The sequence below is a fragment of the Hipposideros armiger genome, unplaced genomic scaffold (genome assembly GCF_001890085.2).
Source record: "Hipposideros armiger isolate ML-2016 unplaced genomic scaffold, ASM189008v1 scaffold_110, whole genome shotgun sequence".
Classification (NCBI taxonomy): Eukaryota; Metazoa; Chordata; class Mammalia; order Chiroptera; family Hipposideridae; genus Hipposideros; species Hipposideros armiger.
In genome coordinates, this window is record NW_017731460.1 from 1793104 (window position 1) to 1813143 (window position 20040).

The following is a 20040-nucleotide window of genomic DNA, read 5'->3' on the forward strand; positions in this document are numbered from 1 at the left end:
CAGACTGCCTGCAGAAAGCTTCCAAATAATGCCCCAACCCTGACTTCGCTCAGGAGCCTCACACACCTCTGGTGCCCTGCCCTGAAGGTTACGCTGCAGAGCAACCACCGTTCTGCCTCTGGTAAAACTCACAGACAATGCATGCACCCTGTAACCTTTACTTGCGAACAATCTACCTTACACTGAGACACTATTTGAAAATGTAGATTCTGAAAATTTTTAACCCATGATATAGGGGGAGTGGCGAATATACGAATCAGACACATTGGGGAGGTGGTAAGAAATTTGGGGAGAAATTGAAATATGTGAACTGCTTTTTTTAAGCGTCCCAATTTTTTGGATCTAAAAGCCCCCTTACAAATAAATAAGTCCTGGGGATGTAATGTACAGCATGGTGACTATAGTTAATAATACTGTATTGTATATTTGAAAGTTGCTAAGAGAGTACGTTCTGAAAGTGCTCATCACAAGAAAAAAATATATAACTGTGCGATGATGGATGTTACCTAGACCTATTGTAAGATCATTTTACAATACATACAAATATCAAATCATTATGTTGTACACCTGAAATTAATATAATGTTTTATGTCAAGTATATTCAATAAAACAAATAAAATAAAAGTCCCTTGCTTGGGAACACACACATAAAAAAATATATGAACTATATAAAGAAACTATGTTAAAAATTGCAAATCAAGTTACTTGGGAATATAAAAATGTGACAAAAAACAGGAGAGTAATTTTTTCTAATCTGAGGGAGGAGGACTATCAAAAAAGTCTTAACTTCTCCAGTATAACTCAGTTTGTGACAGTTACACTCAGATTTTTCTAAACTATTAAAAGCATTTTGCTGTTTTTTCACATTTACCTATTGTAGTTTTAAAAGGTTTCCACATGTATCATCACTTCTAACTCATATTTAGTTCCATCTGATTAATTTGCCCAAGGTCACTCTATTAGGACTCTCACTCAAATCTGATTGAGTGATTTGAGGTCTAATTTTTCTTCCTGCCAGGATTTTTATTTCTTACCTCCTATCTAGAAGGGACTTCTTTAAATTCACCTTTTCCAAAATACAAACCCCTAAACTTACCATGTTTATAGACTTCCTCGTTATGAATCATACCCAAATCTTACCTCACTTTTTTTTTTTTTTAAGATTTTATTGGGGAATTGGGGAAGGGGAATAGCCAAGTTGTCCTTGAATCTTAGTTGTGGAAGGTGCAGCTAGCTCAGCTCCAAGTCCAGTCACCATCCGGCAGCCCTTCAGCAGCCTCCGGCTTCTCAGCTCAAAGTGCTGTGTTCAATCTTAGTTGCCGGGAGGCGTAGCCCACTATCCCAGGCAGGAGTCCAACTGGCAACCTGGTTGTTAGGAGCACATGCTCTCACCAGCTGAGCCATCCTGCCACCTGTTGGCAGCCCAGCGGCAGCTCAGCTCTTGCGCAGCTCACCGGCCCATGTGGGAATCGAACCGGCGACCCTGTTGCTCAGAGCTCAAGTTCTTAATCAACTGAACCACTCGGCTGGCCCTTCTTACCTCATTTTTATTATCCTCTCTTTCGCCATTACCCTAGAATAAGTTTAGCCAAACTGCAAAGTCTAAGGCAACAGTCTCCACACGACTGCCCCTACTTTTACATCAGCCTCAAGTTCAAGAATCCCTAGAGCCACCCTCACTTCAGACCAGCTGTCTATAATTTGGGAAACCTGACCACTCTCACATTGGCTAATTTGCTAGAGTAACTCACAGAATTCAGGAAAGCACTATGCTTACACAGTGTTATTATAGCAAAAGGATACAAATAAAAATCAGCCAAAGGAAGAGATACATGGGGCAGAGTCCAAGAGGATTCCAAGAGGAGAGTCCAAACAGGGTTTCCAGTCATCCTCTCCCTGTGGAATCATGGATCACATTACCTTCTCCCAGGCACAATGTGTGACAATATGCACAGAGTATTGTCTAGAGAAGCTTACCTGAGACTTTGGTGTCCAGAGTTTTTATTGGGGCTCAATCACACACTGCCCCACATGACTGACCTTTCATCTCCATCCCTTCCGAGACGTTAGATAAATGCTTTTAGTCTTCAGCACCTCTAGACGTTGGAACTGATGCAGCATGGCTCAAAGCCCCCATCATAAATCACCTTGTTAGACTGTCGTGGCCAAAGCCTCCAAGCAGACACCCCAATCAAGCAGGACACTTTAGGGGGCTAGTGATCACCTCCCAGTATCTAAGGGCAAAGGCCAGACCTCTCTTTAGATAAGGTTGATTATTCACTACACATACTGTCTTCCAAATCCAGGGCCCATTTTTACAGACTCCAAATAAGTGGAACACTAATGGAGATTCCTACCCAGAAACAGCCAGTTCTTTCTCACAGTATACTTCATTTGACTACAGGAACAATTAAGCTTTTCTTTAGGTTCCTCAATTTCTCCAGACCTGGGATAATTCTTTTAAAAAGACCAGATTCCAGGGAGAATTCTCATGCCTAATTTCACACTTTCCCTTGAGATGATTCTACTTCCTGGGGCTGCTTCCTTTGTGGTTTGGAGTAGTGTAGCACAGTGTATTGGCTGAAAAGCCAAAAGCCTGCTCACTTCAGAGTGGGATCCAGAAGTAGCTGTTTGGTCAATCTAGGATCAAATGTTACAGCATCAATGTCTGTGGTCACTGAATTATAAAATGGACCAGAAGAGCTGAGAACAGTCATATGCATGGTGATCAGCACCCTCACTTGCTTTAAAAGGTTGATTCAAGGGACGCTCCAAGTAGAGGCTGTGTAGAAAAAGAGACCTTACATGTTAGCCTGATTATTGAGGCTGATCTCTAGATGCAATGTAAAATTCTTCCCATTAATATGTAGACTATGTATAATGAGGAAAATGTGGAAGACCTTTCCTGCTTCCCACTGAGCCCTGAGTATTTGTGAGCATACAGCACCATGCTCAGACATGCAACATGGATTTCAGTTCTGCCTGGGGCTGCAATTTCTTTCCTGCAAACAGGCTACCAATAAACTGTACGGCTAGTGGAAAGAACACTTCTTTGGGAATCAGAATACTGAGGTCTGACCCTGGCAATGACCGTTCTTCCAGGTGGGTAATTTTGGGCTAGTCACTTCAGCTCTCTGGGCCTGCTTTCTCTTCTGTAGGATACATAGCTTGGATTAGATCCACCTCTAAATAAATTGGCTGAATAACCCCAAAGCTACATAATTTCTCTTTATTGTAAAGTGGACTTCCTTTACAATTAGCTTAGATAATCAAACCTGTGTGTGTGTGTGTGTGTGTGTGTACACTTCATACACACACATATATACTAGGAGTGCCAAAGAAATACATACACATGACTTATATTCATCTTTTGTTATTGGTATATATTGAGAATTACAATTTTAATACAGTTTTTTCTTTCTTAAAATGTGTATACATTTTTTTCGCTCTATCTATCTATCTATCTATCTATCTATCTATCTATCTATCTATCTGCCAGAAAAGCAAAGTCACTTCATCCTAATATGGTGTATTTGGTCTGTATCTCAATTAGATACATTAAACAACCCTTTAGACCAGTTATCAAATTGTGGTCCCATGACCAGCGCAATCAGCACCAGCGAGGAACTTGTGAGAACTGCAAGCTCCCCAGACCCCACTCCAGACCCACTAAATCAGAAGCTCTGAGGATGGGTTCCTGCGATCTGTTTTTCACAAGCCTTTCAGACAGCTCTGATGAATGCTCAAGTTTGAGAGCTGTTATTTAGGTCGTATTGTAAAATATAAACTGTAATATGATTTCAAAGAAAAACCACAATAATAAAAGCTAGCATAGTTTTTATCAGGTATCATGCATGGTTCTAAGTGTTGTATATATTTTAACTCATTTAACCCTTACAACAGAGTATCAGATAAGTACTATGATTATTTGACCATTGAAAAGGAAACTGACCGAAGAGTATTGTGGGTAGATCTGTATACATAGAAAATGCAAGCAGTCTTTTCAACCCTTTTCAATCCATCAATCCCAGTATAAAAAGGAAGTCTTCCCTTGGCCCATTTGCTCCTTTAGATATTTAAACCCTGCCTTTTCCACTGAATTTTCACCAACCTCTAGCTTTTTATGTTTACAAATATACATTTGTATGTTGGTAGATATTATGCATGTACTGGTTAATGGTTGGCATAAAGGCTCTGGATTCAGACTACCTGGATTTGAGTAGTTCCACCAATTAACCAGCTGTGTTACCTTGCACAGGTTACTTAACCACATTAAACCTCAGACTCCCTCAAGTATAAAATGATGATAATAATATGAACGCCCTCATAGGCGTTTTGTAAGGATTAAAATATAGGCTAACATAAAGTATTACACTCAATAGATGCTAGTTATTATTTGATCTGATCTCTTATTATTTAATATAACCTAGTTTTGTGTATGTTTCTGTGTCTTTTTAAGATTAGCCTCCCCTTTAAGTTGCTGGAAGAAAAGGAAAAATTAATTCTATCCTGTCTTTTTAACCAGGACTACTCCATTCTTAACTAGAACTTTATGGGTGTTGCTATTGGCAAACAAGGTATGCCTTATTTCCCTGTTACAAACTGATTTTTTGGATATCCCATTGTACCTAGTATAGGATTGGGCCCATCGATCCTGGATGACTGGATAATGATGTACTTATTAAGTCATTCGCTAATAATTTGTGTTCTGTTCAAAAATGAGTGGAGCTGGGGTAATATTTACTATTATTTACAAAACATAATAGATGATACAAATTAATAATAAAAGTGTTATTTTGATAAAATATCTAAAATACTAAAGAGAAAAATCTTTAAATACATTAATCAATGCTCTAATTATAAACTCTGTGTGACTTATTATGAAAACATGTGCCTTAAGTATTTGGATTTTCCAGGATAGTTCTGATTGTGAATATTCTGTCCCACTGTTAGATCATATACTACTGTCTATGTTTTCTTTTTTGGTTCAGGAAATAGGATGATTGTTTCAGGAAATATGACTATCACCTCCACGTAGAGTTCTACTAGGCAGCATTTTGTTAATTACTTAACTTCTTTCAATTTTAAGTCTAAATTCAGACATTTTACAATATTAGCTGGATCTTTCCTCAACTAATCAGAATAGTGAGGTTTTGCTACAACCATCATTACAATTAAAATAGTAGCCAACACTTACCGAGAGCCAGACACCGCTGAGAGCTTTAGATTTTCTCAAGTCCTAACAACAACTCTGTTAGGCATGTATTATTTTATCCCCAGTTTACAGAAGTAGAGACTTATGTACAAAGAGATGAAGTAACTTGCCCGAGGTGATAAATCTTAGACAGTTTATGACATGTTTGTGAAACAATCTTAAAGAGGTGTGCTTGTGACTCTGGGATGTTTCCTAGATGCTTTCTTTTATTAGTAACTCTTAGAAGCTTTATTTTTATAATCTTTTTAAAATATATCTTTATAAATGATTGCTTGGCCCAAATATTAAACATATGTTTGTGCAACAAGGATTACCTAGTCTTGCTATCAAAAAGTAGCTTTTTAACTAGTTTTGGAAATCATGTTTCAAAAATCTGACATATGTTAACACCAACTTTGGAAATATTGGAGCTAATTGACACCTTGATATTATCACTGTCTTTCTTACCAATCCTTCCGTCTGGTTTGCCAGGAGCATGTGGCATGAAAATGAATTGGGGAGTGATGAGAATGACTCAGGCAAACTCTATCTTTAGCACAAAGGAATAAAATGGAATTATGAGACTGCTTTTGCAATACGGAGTCTGGTTGCATGGCTCTTTTAAATCCTAGAGCAAATCTTTACTGCGTTAACTATTTCAAGGCCTTCTTCTTAAGCAGCCGTCCCCAAGCTGTCAAAATAATAATCTTCCGAGTAGGAAATGTATGGAAAGCAATGCATTTGATGATCACAGAGATGATAGGTGACAGCAAAACTTCAATATGGTAGATTGGATCTATTTGATGTACACTGAATCTCTTTTCCTATCCAAGTGTGGTGAAAGATTTTCTACAGCACTTGTCACTATTGCAATTATACAAACAGATGTGTGGTTATTAGGAGGGGAGAAGAAACTATCTGGCAAGAAAAGTAAAGTGAAAAGCTCTTGAGAAAGATTAAAAGAGCAATTCAAATCAGTGAGCATTTCCTAGGTGCCAGTTATATGCAAGGAGATTCATAAGAAAAGACGAGTTAACATTTGTTCAGTGCCCTCTTACATGGCTGGCCCCATACAAAGCACTTTACATGCTTTAACTCATTTTATTCTGGCCACTATTCTGAGAGGTAGCTATTTATCTCCATTTTATAGATGAGAACACTGAGGCTCTAAAAAGCTAAGAAAATTTGCCAAGCTCAGTTTAGTAAAAGAGGAAATAGGATTGTAGTTTATATATGGTTCCAGAGCCTGTATTCATTCATTGTCACACGCATCGCCTCATTTTCATTCAGTAGTTCTATGAAGTAGAATAATTCTTTTTTTTTTCTCAGTGAAGGAACTAGAGAAAATGTGGATGGTGCACATGGACATCATGTGACTAGTGATTGAATGAGGAATGACGTTCATCTGCCTTTTATTCCTTCTTACTATGTCCCCGACTTGCACATATTACTCATGACTCTAAGAAGGATAATTGTCCGCACGAGGCAGATGAAGAAACCAGACCTTTGGTTCCCTGATAGTAACCCAGTACAGTTTCCACCCCCTTACAACACTTGACAGGCATAATTACAGAATGATGATACATGAAACGACAAAAACTAGAGCTACAAGAAGGGAATTTAGTGCATTCAAAGGGGCCTGGAAGTGGGGACTGCCCTTGAACTGCCTATTTGTCCTTTCCAAATGTCTTTAGACAATAGATAGTAAATCAGCTTGCAGCAGTGATTTAGACAAAACAATTGAAAGAAGTACATCTTCATCCTTAGTGCCTACACGCAAGCAATAGGTGTGTTCAAATTTCAATCTGGGAGCCCGGGAGGCTTTACGTGACAATTTGTGCAGAGTACAAATGACCAGATGTGTCTGCCAGACTGTGATGCCCATGAGTGAAAAGATGCAAATTCTGATCTTTCGACTACTTGACTCAGTGGGAATATTCGCAAGTAATCGATAACCTAGGTTGAACCAATGTGTCATTCCAGTTAGACTAACAGAAAAAGGCAACCATTTCAAAACGCCTTTAGCAACCCAGTCTGCAGATTGTTATTGGTGTGACTACCGCTGAAACAGGTGTTGGGTTCATAAATTTGCATAGCAAAATGTTTTTCTTGTAGCAGCAGCCCATACAATAATTGGTGCCATCTGTATTTATCTGTTGAAGTTTGGTCCCTAATATGAATGCAGAGAGAATCTTGTGCCGTCTAATTTCACAGTGCCCATTTTATTCTGAGGGCGCTTAACATTGGGGAGATAGTCATCATTTCTTAGGAAAATACAAATTGAAGGAAAATGTTAAAGTAATAAGGCATTTTTTTTTCCTTCATGGATCATGTCTGACTACATAAAACAAAATCAAGGCCACATACCTACAGAACTGCTGCTTCAAAGCAGTTAGTGAGGAAGATCCAGCTAGAATGCAAAACCCACAGGCCCTGCCAGCTTATTTACAATCCTCTTTTGAAAGTCATGGCTTTCACTAGGATCTCTCTTTGCTGGAAGTTTTCTTACCTTTTAACCAATTAGTGGAGACCAGGGTTTGGCATAAACTTCTTATTGTCTCTGACTCAACTGCTTTGCCATGTGAGAAAACAGAAGCTATTTGAGTTGCAGTTTTAGCTTGGATTTGTTTCTAATGCGGAAAGGAAAAAGTAGAAAATTGTATGAAAGCTTAGTTTTTTAAAAATCTGAAAGACAATAATGGAACATTCTAATAAAGAATATCTTAGAATCATAAAGACAGACTTTTTCCATGAACACTGTAAAATCAACTTTACAGTCTCTAGCAACTCAAGCAAATTGCAAATCTTTAAAGTAAATAACAGTGTTAGGTGGACTATGCATGTATTCTTTTAATATTTCATATTTTTTGTACCTGCAGGTCCATGAAGATCTTCATCAATTAAGGGAGAAGTTAACAAACTTCCCACTTGAGGAAAGAGGAGAGACACTAGACATTCAGAATCTTGAAACAGCAATCAAAAGGACTGAAACGGGGCTAAGAGTAAGTAGAAGTTTAGATATTAAATAAAATACCAGAAGGAGACAAAGATTCCTCTTGAAGAAAAGAACTGTGGTTCTCACAGGACCCTGTGTAATCCTGTAACAGAGGTGGACCTAGGGTAGTCATCAGCTTTCTTATTCTCCTTTTTTTAAAAAAATGTTAATGATGATTATTAACTGATTGATTTCAAAAAGAATTTAAGATATTGACAGTGTAAGATTATGCAGTGATATCCTCTCAAATGTGGTTTGATAAAAAGAATTTAGAATTTAAAAAATAATCACTATTAGTCCAACAATATGTCTAACCAAAAAGGACTTATACCAATACATCGTAGAGCGTTTCTATCAGATTCACTGGGATTCTAAAAAATAAAAGTTGACTTTTCCCAAATAGCTTAAGTATCTTGAGATTAGTCATTTTTGTAATACTGTAATCCAGTGGGTAAAACTAAAGAAATATATACCAACTTTGGAACAGAGAAATGAAGTACATTGGGACTCCATTATTACAGACAGATCTAAGGGCAAGGGAGGATCCAATTTTCAGACCAAGATAATATTCATTTATGAAACAAGAATGTACGTATATCCAAAGGAAACAAAAACACTAACTCTAGAAGACAGCTGCACCCTCACATTTTTTGCAGTATTATTTACAATAGCCAAGACATGGAAGCAACTTAAGTGTCCATAGATGGATGAATGGATAAAGAAAAATATATACACATACATACATACATACATACATACATACATACATACATACATACAATGGAATATTATTCAGTCATAAAAAAGAAGAAAATCTTGCCATTTGAGACAACATGAATGGATCTTGAGGGCATTATGCTAAGTGAAATAAGTCAGACAAAGAAAGACAAATACCATATAATCTCACTTATATGTGGAACCTAATCCCCCACCCTCTAAAAAAAAGTCTGAATTTATAGATACAGAGAACAGATTGGCGTTTGCCAGAGGTGGGGGTGGGTGAAATGGGTGAAGTTGGTCAAAAAGTACAAACTTCCATTTATAAAAAAAATAAGTCCTAGGTATGTAATGTACAGCATGATTACTATAGTTTAAAATACTGTATTGGATATTTGAAAGATGCTAAGAGATTAGATCTTAAAAGTTTTCATCACAAGAAAAAAAATTTTGTAACTTGTGGTGGTGGATGTTAACTAGACTTATTGTGGTGATCGTTTCACAATATACCAGGGGTGCCAAAAAAAATGTATATACATTTTAAAAGATGTTGTCTTAAAATGTGTATACATTTTTTTGGGCACCCTCTGTAGACAAATATCGAACCATTGTGTTGAACATCAGAAACCAATATGTTCTACCTTGATTTTTTAAACTAAAAAAATAAATTAAAATAAGAATGTATTAGCACATGGGTCCAAACAAGGACCATCTCCACCTTCTAGACCGTTTATTGTCGGTATCTTTGCTCTCGCCTCAGACTTTCACGCTACCGTGTTTTCAGCTTCATCGCTCAGCTCCTGAGGCTGTGAGAGATGTGATTTATTTTGTAGCCTCATCAGACGAGCACACCCTTGTCCTATATTCCTTGATGGTGAGAGGGCTGGACCCAGCTGGAGTCTTAGGATTGGCCATTTTAAATAATCTGTTACCTAAAGGCCAAATTCTTTCGTCGGATGTTTGCTTTAAGTCCCTGTACGAGAAAGACATTACTCCATGTCTGTATTGCCTAGTAAATTTGCCTGGCTAAGCAATTTACTGACTATTGTGCATAGTTTCATTTGTGAAGAGTGCTACAGGTCACTCAAGCTCTGAGTCTCAATTGTTTATTATACTTTTTGGGATAAAGTAATTTGGCCTTGAGGTGCCTAATTATACCTTAGGCATGCAATAAACACGTAACATGTTGTGTCTTTTGGCTTAATTACACAACTCAGAGTGTTAACCTAATGAAATGAAGTAATTAGCGGAATATCCTAAGTTCACTATAATGGCCTAAACTTTAACTTTTCTGTAACAGATTCACATTGAGAAGTATTTAAATGTTGTAAATCATCATGTGTTAACGACTCCTATTAATGATGGCCAGTTATATTCTCCTCACTGTTCCAAATGGTAAGTAAAATAGCCATTTTAGGATCCAAAATAACTTTTCACTCATGTGAGATGACTGTAAAAACAAAATTGTCTTGGCTTTATTCATATCCATTCTACTAATTCCAGTAGAAGTTTTGCATAAGAAGTAAATGGCACAATTTGGACTTTAATAAAATTTATTCTGGGATACTTTATTGAGCTTTAATGCTTGACACAACGACAGTTATTTCAGGGCCTTATTTTGGTGTTACTCTTTATTTTTAGTAAAAGATACCCAAAATTCAACTCCTAAAGGAAATATTTTAATACAAATCGGTTTTTACGCTATTCAGATCACATGGCTCTTTCTTTACAGTTTTTAGCATATGTGATCTATACTAAAGATGATTTTGTTATGGGGTAAAAAAATATATATATATATATATATAAAACTTGCTTGAAATATTCATTACGTAATACATCCTAAGAAATGATTTATTAAAATTAGAATTGAGTTAAAGAGAAATGACCTTGCGTCATCTTGGACCTTCTTATATATCAGCCTCCTGAGTTTTTGTTTGTTTGTTGATTAAGGTTTTGTACCAAGCTTAAAAACTCTGTGTCCCTTATTTGCATTGTAAATATATACAGTAAGTCCTCACTTAACATTTATAGGTTTTTGAAAATTGCGACTTTAAGAGAAACAAAAATGCACAATGAAACCAATTTTACCTAATTGATAGGAACAATAATTATTAATAAGTTCCTAGAGCATATTTCTAGTGACAAAAACATCACCAAACTTCTAAACAAAGACCCAAACACTTCTAATATTAAACATTTAAATAAATGTGAGCTATACATACATTTAACGAAGATTAATAAAAACAAGTAAGATAATGACTTTTCAACCTACTCATTCCAGTTCAGGATCGCAGGTGGTCAGAACCTATCCTGGCAGCTCAGGGCACCAGGAGGGACCCACCCTGGTCAGGATGCCCTTCCATCACAGGGCCACTCACACTTACACCCACACTCACTGAGACTGGGACAAATTTAGACACGCCAGCTCACCCAATGTGCACATCTTTGGGATGTGGGAGGAAACCGCAGAACCTGGAGAAAACCCACACAGACATGGGGAGAATGTGCAAACCACTCAAACAGTGGCCCTGGCTGGGAATCAAGTTTTTTTCTCATCAATGTTATAATGAAACGATGTTGAACAAAATAACATTATTCGAGGACCTACTGTATCAAGCATAAGTAAATATTATCAGACAGTAAGGTCAAGTTTCAGAAATAGTGCACAAAGGACTGTGGAAATCTAGGGAGACAAGCCCCAGCACTTAGTAGTGGGGAACAGAGCCTTGGGGTTACATGGTGCCTGTCTCCCTTTCCCCCACCTGAAGGCAGTGCCACAGGCATCCATCATCCCTTGGTAGAGGCAATCTTTCCCTAGTCTGTCTAGTTTTTAGTCATTTATAGCTTTGATTTTTAAATTTGGGAATGAAAATGTGGCCCTCAAATACGTAGGTTAATATACATAATCTTTTAAAACAAAGAAACTGTAGAGAAAATAATAAAAGGGATTCTTGGAGAAGAAAATATTGGAGGTTACTTTACCAATTTATATAGACTCTCAGTTCTATAAAGACTTTGTCATGGAACCTCAGGAGAAAAAATGCAATGAATTGGCCAGTTCTACTCCTCCCAGGCACGAGGACCTGAAGGAATTCTGGATCTGTAACCTGCTTTGCGTGTGATCTCCTGGCAGGTCATAGGCTCCGAAGCCACATCTATTCATGATAGTCTCTTGGGGCACCCCTGCAAGTACAGGACCAGGTGTGACTATCTGCCTGGGAGCGTGTTAGTCACAGGCAACAGTCCCTGATCTCCTGGGTCTTCCATTTTCTATCTACTGATGCTGTTTCTTTTCCTCCCTGAGTTTCTCCCTGTGACTGACACTTTGATTCCCAGAGCCTGCTTACTTTGAAGACCTAGTTTGGACTTTGCTCCAGTTTATGACCTTAGCTCATCTTATGTCATTTTCAAATTGCATGTCACTTCAGCACCACACGTCCGCAGCTATGACTGAGACGCTCCTGCCACCCCTTCCAGGCTTGTAGGGCTCATACAAACTTGCCAGGCTTTCCATCTTCCTTACAGGAGGGCTGCTGATTATATTATTGTATTAAATAGGAAAGATAGGAGCCAAGGACCACTTCTGGGAGACAGTTCCATGTCTCAATTAATATCTTCCTTGACTCTTCCATGCCCTAATAATGGCCAAGGGCACTCATTATTGGCAAAGGAGAACTGTACAAGAAAAGGTCTCTGCCAGAGAGAGACCTTTTGTTGTAATTGCTACCTAGTGTGCTCTTTTCAGCTATCATAATCTGCAAATCTACAGCCCGGGCTCTCTGCTCTTTTCAAGGTGAGAGGACAAAGAAAAAGCAGGAGACAGGAGAACTTTCATTACAGTTGGTGAAGATCCTCTTCTCCTGTTTACTTTACCCACCCCCTCCATCCTGAGGCTTTCTTGCTTGCTGTGTGTGTGCTCCATCCTTTGACCACACACAAACTTTCTCCACCTGCTACAGATCTCCTGGGGCTTCATTCTGCCTATGTAAATCCAGGAAACCAGGAGAGTTCATTCCAAATTACTACTATCCCTGGATATAGCTTTTGAAAAGATTTAGAACAGACATACAATAATCATCATCCTGATTATCATGGTTATCATGAATTTTGTCATCATCAATATTTTCATAACACTTGATAATTTGCAAAGGACTTTTTTTTTTAAACCTATGAGGTAGATATTTACCCTTTTCTTTTAAAGATGTGAAAACTGAGGCTCCCACCAGTCCCAGGCCATACAAGTGATCAACGGTGAGGTCCAGATTCAAGTCCAGTCAAACGTCTTCCATCTACTAACTTCTCCTACACCAGAGCTGCCTGAAAGATGGGGAGCCTATTTTTCAAGAAAGACGGTTTTCCTTCTAAGCAATTATTGCTCAAGGGGGAAAACCTGATAGTTTTGTCTACTAGAAACAAAAACCAGTAGGTACACACAGTGATAATAATGGATGCCGGCAAATGAAAGATTTTCCTAGCAGACATTCAGAAAACAATGCTAAGGACATTATCAAAAGTAGCATATTTTCTCCAAGGAACTCAAAATGCTTTTGCATTGTTTTCAAAATGGGTTTCACTGGTATCCCCACTTTTGGCAAGATTCTCTTCTGTGTCAGAGTGTGTTTCTTCCTCTTTTCGTTGCTGGCTTTCCCAGATCTTATTGCTTGTGGTATCTGCTCTCACTGTTCTTAACGACCACGCTTTGCTTAGTGACACTAGGAGGGTGACTACCATCTGCACCAACACTGTCAGAACTGCACAGAAACCTTCATTTTATATTCTGTCATGCTAGTGTTTGAGGGGAAAAAACAAGAACGAAGCAAATAAATAATAGTGAGAAACAGAGGGAAAGAAGGGGCTTCTGTTAAATGGTGAGAGTAGATTAGATAATACATTTTCGCTCAGTTATTGAAGCACCTTGGAGCCAGTCTCTTCTGGGTTATTACAAAGGCGTGCACAGATCCCGCTTATAGAGACTCTGACTACATGCTAGTCAGAGAGAGAGATGCAGCACAGGCAGCAAGATATTAACACTTGGTAATCTAGGTGAAGAGTATTTGGGTGCTCACTATTCTTGCAGTTTTTCTGTGGGTTGGAAATTTTTTTAGACAGAGAATACATTTTATAAAAGTAACCATAAAATAAAAAATAACAACTGGAAAAACATTTTCCAGCAGATATGACACAAAAATTCCTAATATTCTTAAATACACAGAGCTCTTGACAATGAAAAAAATTTGACATAGACTAAAGGACATCAACAGAGATAGAAATGCAAATAACCAGTACATATGTAAAACTATTAAAAATATTTAAAATGTTTAATCTCACCGGTAAAACATAAAAATGTAAATTAAACAATATATTACCACGTTTTCTTTTTGAATTAGCAAAACAGATCACTTAAACCACTCTACTACTCAGCGCTCATGAGGGGGCAGCAGGAAGGGCACACTTTTCTACTACTGGTAGAGGTGTGCGTCAGCACAAAGTTCTTAAGGCAATTTTTCAACGTATGTGAGAAGATTTTTTGAATTTAGTAGTTGTTACCTCTAGGAATTTATCCTAGGAAATACGGAGCAATATTCAGGGATGTCTATATAAGTTTGTTCAAAAAACCCTGGACATGATATATAAAACAAACTTAAGAACACTTTGAAGGGTGGAGGGAAGCAGGTAGGCCAGTTAGGGACCTTGGGGCACAAGAAAGAACACAGTGGTGAGGTCCCTCATTTTTTTTTTTGCCTCATATATTGCCTAAGTGACCTTTTATCATTTTCCTTTCTCTGAAGAACTTCTTTTAACATCTCTTGCAAGACAGGTCTCTGGCAACAAATTCCCTCAGTTTTTTTGTTGTTGTTGGAAGACAGCTTTATTTCCCCTTCACTTTTGAAAGATAATTTTGCTGGATACAGAATTCCAAGTTAGTGGGTTTTTTCTTTCCACACTTCAAATATTTCACTCTAGTCTCTTCTTGCTTGCATGATTTATGAAGAGAAGCTCAATATAATTCTTGTCCATGTTCTTCCATAGGTAAGTTTTTTTTTCTGTGTTCTTTCAAGATTTTCTCTTTATCTTTGTTTCCATAGTTCAAATGTGATATGCCTAGTTGTAGGTTTTTAGGCATTTATCCCACTTGGTATTTTCTGAACTTACTAGATCTGTGGTTTAGAGTCTGTCATTAATTTTGGAAAATTCTTGGTCATTATTTCTCAAATATTTCTTCTGATCCTTTCTTTCTTCTTTTTCTGATATTCTCATTATGTGTATGTTGTAGCTTTTATAATTGTCCCACAGTTCCTGGATATTCTGTTCTGTTTCGTTCATGCTTTTTTTGTCTTTGCATTTTAGTTTAGTTTTGGAGTTTATATTAACATTTCTTCAAGCTCAGTGATTCTTTCTTTGGCCATGTCCAATCAATTGATAAGCCCATCAAAAGCATTCTTTATTTCTTATAGTAGTTTTGATTTCTAGCATTTTCTTTTGTTTTCATCTCTCTGTTTATACTACCCATCTGTTCTTGCATGTTGTCCATTTTTTCCATTTGAGCACTTAGCATATTAATCACAGTTATTTTAAATTCCTGGCCTGATAAAAAAATCTCTCTTATATCCATATCTGATTCTAATGCTTGCTTTGTCTCTTCAGGCCATTTTTTTTCTAGACTTTAGCATGCCTTGTCATTTTTTAAATTGATATGCTAAGAAATATCTGACTCAGAGTTGTGCTATGTTTACTATTTGCTGTAACTGTAAGTATCTGAGGCCTCAATTTCCTCCACTGTTGTCTTTGGGTTTCCCTAGAAATTCCTTCTAAATAGAGTGTGAGCTTTGCAGTTGTTTCATGTGTAGTTCTCTGTTATGCAGAGGCTCTATAGATGTAATCTGTCGGAGAGAAGCATTTGATAAGCCTATGATTAGGTCTCAGTTTTTTAGTGGGTCTGTGTCTCTGGACTGTTACTCACATGTTTTTCTCAGCATTTTCACCCTTAGGTGAGACAGGAAGACTAGAGGAGACTGGAGTAAGCTAACTGACCTTCTTCAGGTCAGATAAAGCTTTGGTAAAATAGTTTTCCTTGAGAGCTTGCTTTCATTACAGAGAACAAAGAACAAAACTCTCTGGGAGTATTTTGAAATGGTTCCTTTCCCCTTCTCCTTGCAGCTAGTAGGAGGGGACTTTTCTCTGACCTTTACTGTGAGAACATGGTGGGACTCTTGGAGGTAAAACTCATGAAAATATGGGGCCCCTCTAAGACTTGGCCTCTCAGAGTTTTTAACTTCAAACTAAGCCACACAGCCTCCAGTGATTCATCGATGGAGTTTAACTGCTGTTGATGGTACTGGCTCCAGCAACAGGCTTCTGCTCTTAGCCTTGATTTGCCTCTCTCTCCAGTTTTCAGGGCAGCAGTTTTCCCTATGGTCTAACTTCTCTGATGGATCCAAGAAGAGTTGTTTTTTGGTGTGTTCACATTTTTTCCTTGTTGTAAGGTTGGGAGTGATTACCTCCAAGTTCTTCACATGTTGGGGTGAAACCAGAAGTCCACACATTGCTTTTTAATGATAATTTTACCAAAGTGGGCATCACCATAGAATCAAAAGATGGAGTCCTTGGTGGTTTAGTTTTACTGATCTTAATTACACTGACCATTTTAAAGAACTGGAACCTGCTTTCAAATTAAAAATTTTAAGATATGAATATACTCATTTTTACAACTTTATTTTGTTTTACATTGCTCTCCCATGGAACTAATTAATAAGGAAGACCTTTAACCACCTTTGATCCTTAAGTCTTTGCAATTATATAAAATAGTAGAGGTTTAAAGAATGTAAGTATAAACTGCCTAGTGACCAGCATTTTGAATATATTTAACATCGACTATACTGTGATTTGATTTTATTAAACAAAATACAGCCTATTATGTTTTTCTTTACCAAGAAAATTTTTATAGTGTATTAATTCTGTCAATTGTGAGTCATATATGCATAAACTCAGCCAGAGAAAGAGCTTTCTATTGGTGCTTTATTGATCATTATCAGACTCGGAAGTTTTTATGCTTAATAAGCAACTATGGTTTTTGGGTTTTTTCTTACAAATACAGTTTTATACTGGCAAAAATGCTAAAGATTGGTCTAATTTATTGTAATCACCAATAGAATGTTTCCTGTACAATCTAATTTAACTAAGACACATTGTCTTTAAATTGCAAGTTGTGAAGCTTTTAAGATAGTAAATTTGATTTTAAATTCTTTCTTTTCCCCTTAGGTTGCTCCCAGCTGTCCTTGATCAGAAGTCATATATTTTCCCTCTGGAATCTCAGTGTAAACTTTGGCAACCCCAGCACAGTACATTTCCACATGCCCTTCCAAGAATAAAGGTAGAAATAGAGAAACCCATAGAGACAGAATGTGGATTAGTGGTTGCTGTAGGCTGGGAGGAGGGGAGGATGGGGAATGGCCCCTAATAGTACCGAGTTTTTTGAGGGATGATGAAAATGCTCTGGAATTAGATCGTGGTGATGGCTACATAACTCTGTGAATCTACTAAACACCATTGAATGGTACACTTTTAAAAGGGTGAGTTTAAGGTATATGAATTATATCTCAACAAAGCTGTTAGAAAAAAATGATATGAGTAAAGGTAGGAAATTTCCTTTATAACTAAATGGGGAAACACGTCATTGTTTTTTTTCAGATATGTTCATGGCATGGTTAGTTTCTATGACAAAAGAACTTTCTTCAGAAAGCAAAATAAATCAAAACAGAATGCCTTCAAATTTTTAAACAGAGCCCTAGAAGGAAAGTTTCCAGGTGGCAAGGAATAGAGTTCAAGAGGTTTCTGACTCCGCCTCCTTGGGGTGTTTTTTCAATTTGATTCCTGTTCCCTCCCTGATTCCCCCAAAGTAGTAATAGCTCACCTCTTTTGGATGCCAAATACTGTTGTCAGTGCTTTGGGAATATTAGCTTGTTTAACCTTCAGAATGATCCTAGAAAGAGATGTTATTATCATCTTCATTTTATTAATGAAGAAACCAAGGTATAGAATGTTAAAGAAATTGGCCAAGACAACACAGCTAGTAAGTGTCAGAGCTAGGATTATGGACCCAAAAACACAGGGGTCCAGAGCTATCCTCTTAACCACCATTACCCTTTTAGAAATAAAAGCTTTATTGAGATATAATTTATATACCATAACATCTACCCTTTTGAAAAGTATTCAGTTCAGTGGTTTTTAGTACTATATTCAGAGTTGTGCAGCCAATACATGGTATCCATTTTATAACTATTTTTATTATCCTGTATTTTTCCTTCATCACACTTACCAAAATTTATAATTAGATATTGAGTTGTATGATTTTTTTTTTAAATGTCTGTCTTCCCACTGGATTACAAGCTTAATGAGGGCAAGATCTGTGTCAGTTTGTTCATTGCTATTTAATGCCAGGGGACTCTCAACAAATGTTTATTGAATGAATAAGTGAAACCACAATAGTGACTTCTCATTGCCATGTAAAATATCATAAATCCAGGCCCCTCTGCACTTCCAAAACAGCCTGCTCTTACTTTTGTCATTGTACTTATCACATTGGGTTCCTTCAGCCACTCTCTTACTGTGTGCCAAGGTCTATTAGAGGCATGCTGGGATGAAGAATGCAGACCTGGTCTCCGCTCTTATAGAACTTACATTCTAGCTGGGGGGAGACAGGTCATCAATAAGAAAATACCAGGTAATAATAAAGGTTTTAATGAAGATAAAAGGGAGCTTAAACTTGTCACCTTCCTTACTATTAAGTATCTGCTTCAGTTACATTTTTATTATTTTGCCAAGAATCTCAGGAGGACCACAGTTGGTCCTCAGGTGGAAGATTGTAGATCTCTGATTTATAAGGACAAGGAAATAAAATATCTGAAATTAGGACTAGTGTAGAATATATAGTTGTTATTATTATTCCAGCACAAACTAATAAAACTATGGCCAGAAATTCATTTTTCCCAAAGAGTTTTGCATCCTCGCAAATGATTATAACGATAAAGACCTTCTGTGCTGAGTATAACCCCCAGGTTCTTTTAAATGCTGTGAGCATGGGTGAGCTTCGTTTAGAAAGGGGCCAGGACTGTTGCACATCCTGAGTTTACCTCCAGGGCCTGGCTCCCTATTGTTGTTTTATTTCTAATATCAGTGACATCTACTTAAAAATGCATAACCGCTGACAAAAAAGAGCCCTAATTTTGCATTGTAAAGTCAATGACAAACAGTGCTGTTTTGCCAGCTGTTCTGGCAAGCTTACCACACCAACTTAAAAGCTTGTATTATTAAGTAGTTGTGAAATCCAACTGGGATATTACCATCTTTAATTGCCCTCAGCCAACCTTTTAAACTAGGTAAACCCCAGTTGCTTCTGTAAGCTCTCCTTGTCCAACGTGGATAAACTGTTCTTGGAGTTCTATTTCACACCAAAAAAATTAAAAGACAAACAATTAGGAATTACTCAATTGTAATTAAGAATCGTAATTAAGAATTGTTTATTAATTTTTTTTTTTTTTTACATTTGAAAAAGCCATATTCTGATGGCTTTTCTTTAGAGTTCATCTTAGCTCCCAGTCAACACTAGCCCAACCCTTCTTTGGGGCACCTTGAGCCCGTGTACTCCTAATAGTCAAGGAAAGGGTTTGAAATAAAAACCAAAGATAAGGAGGAAGGAGGAAGAGAAAGAGAAAAAGCTTACAGGCCAAGAGAGTATTTGATTTCCTTGTTGTGTCTGGCAAGCTAGGTCTGAAGGCAATTTCAAAATACAAATTTCTAAAGTATTTAGATCAAAGGACCAACTTAGAAGCATGAGATAGTTGATATGTTTGTGGGCCAGGGGAAATAAAGCCATCTCATTGCTTGAGAGTCATTCCCGATATTAATTCCATAAAACAGATGCTTTATCAATCAAACAAACAAAACAAATCTTGTGATCTAATATGATGCAGCCATGTGTCACAGCTTGGAAGAATCTTTAATTTTGTGAATTGAGATCTAATTGAGGAAATGGTTTTCAAAATTTGATCAAAACTAAAGTTTTGAGGATTTTTTTTAATTAAATTATTTTTTATTAAGAAATACACATTTTTTAGAATTAGTTTCAGCTGTACAA

General features: G+C 37.2%; 1 protein-coding gene across 1 annotated transcript in view; it reads left to right on the forward strand.

The window, feature by feature from the left end:
• LOC109385245 (IQ domain-containing protein H-like) overlaps positions 1-20040 on the forward strand; it is a 32740-nt gene that overhangs the window by 221 nt on the left and 12479 nt on the right. The window contains exons 2-4 of the mRNA XM_019647302.1: positions 8074-8196; positions 10207-10301; positions 17166-17277. Coding sequence (XP_019502847.1) covers positions 8074-8196; positions 10207-10301; positions 17166-17277 — 330 coding nt within the window. The remainder of the gene's footprint in view (positions 1-8073; positions 8197-10206; positions 10302-17165; positions 17278-20040) is intronic.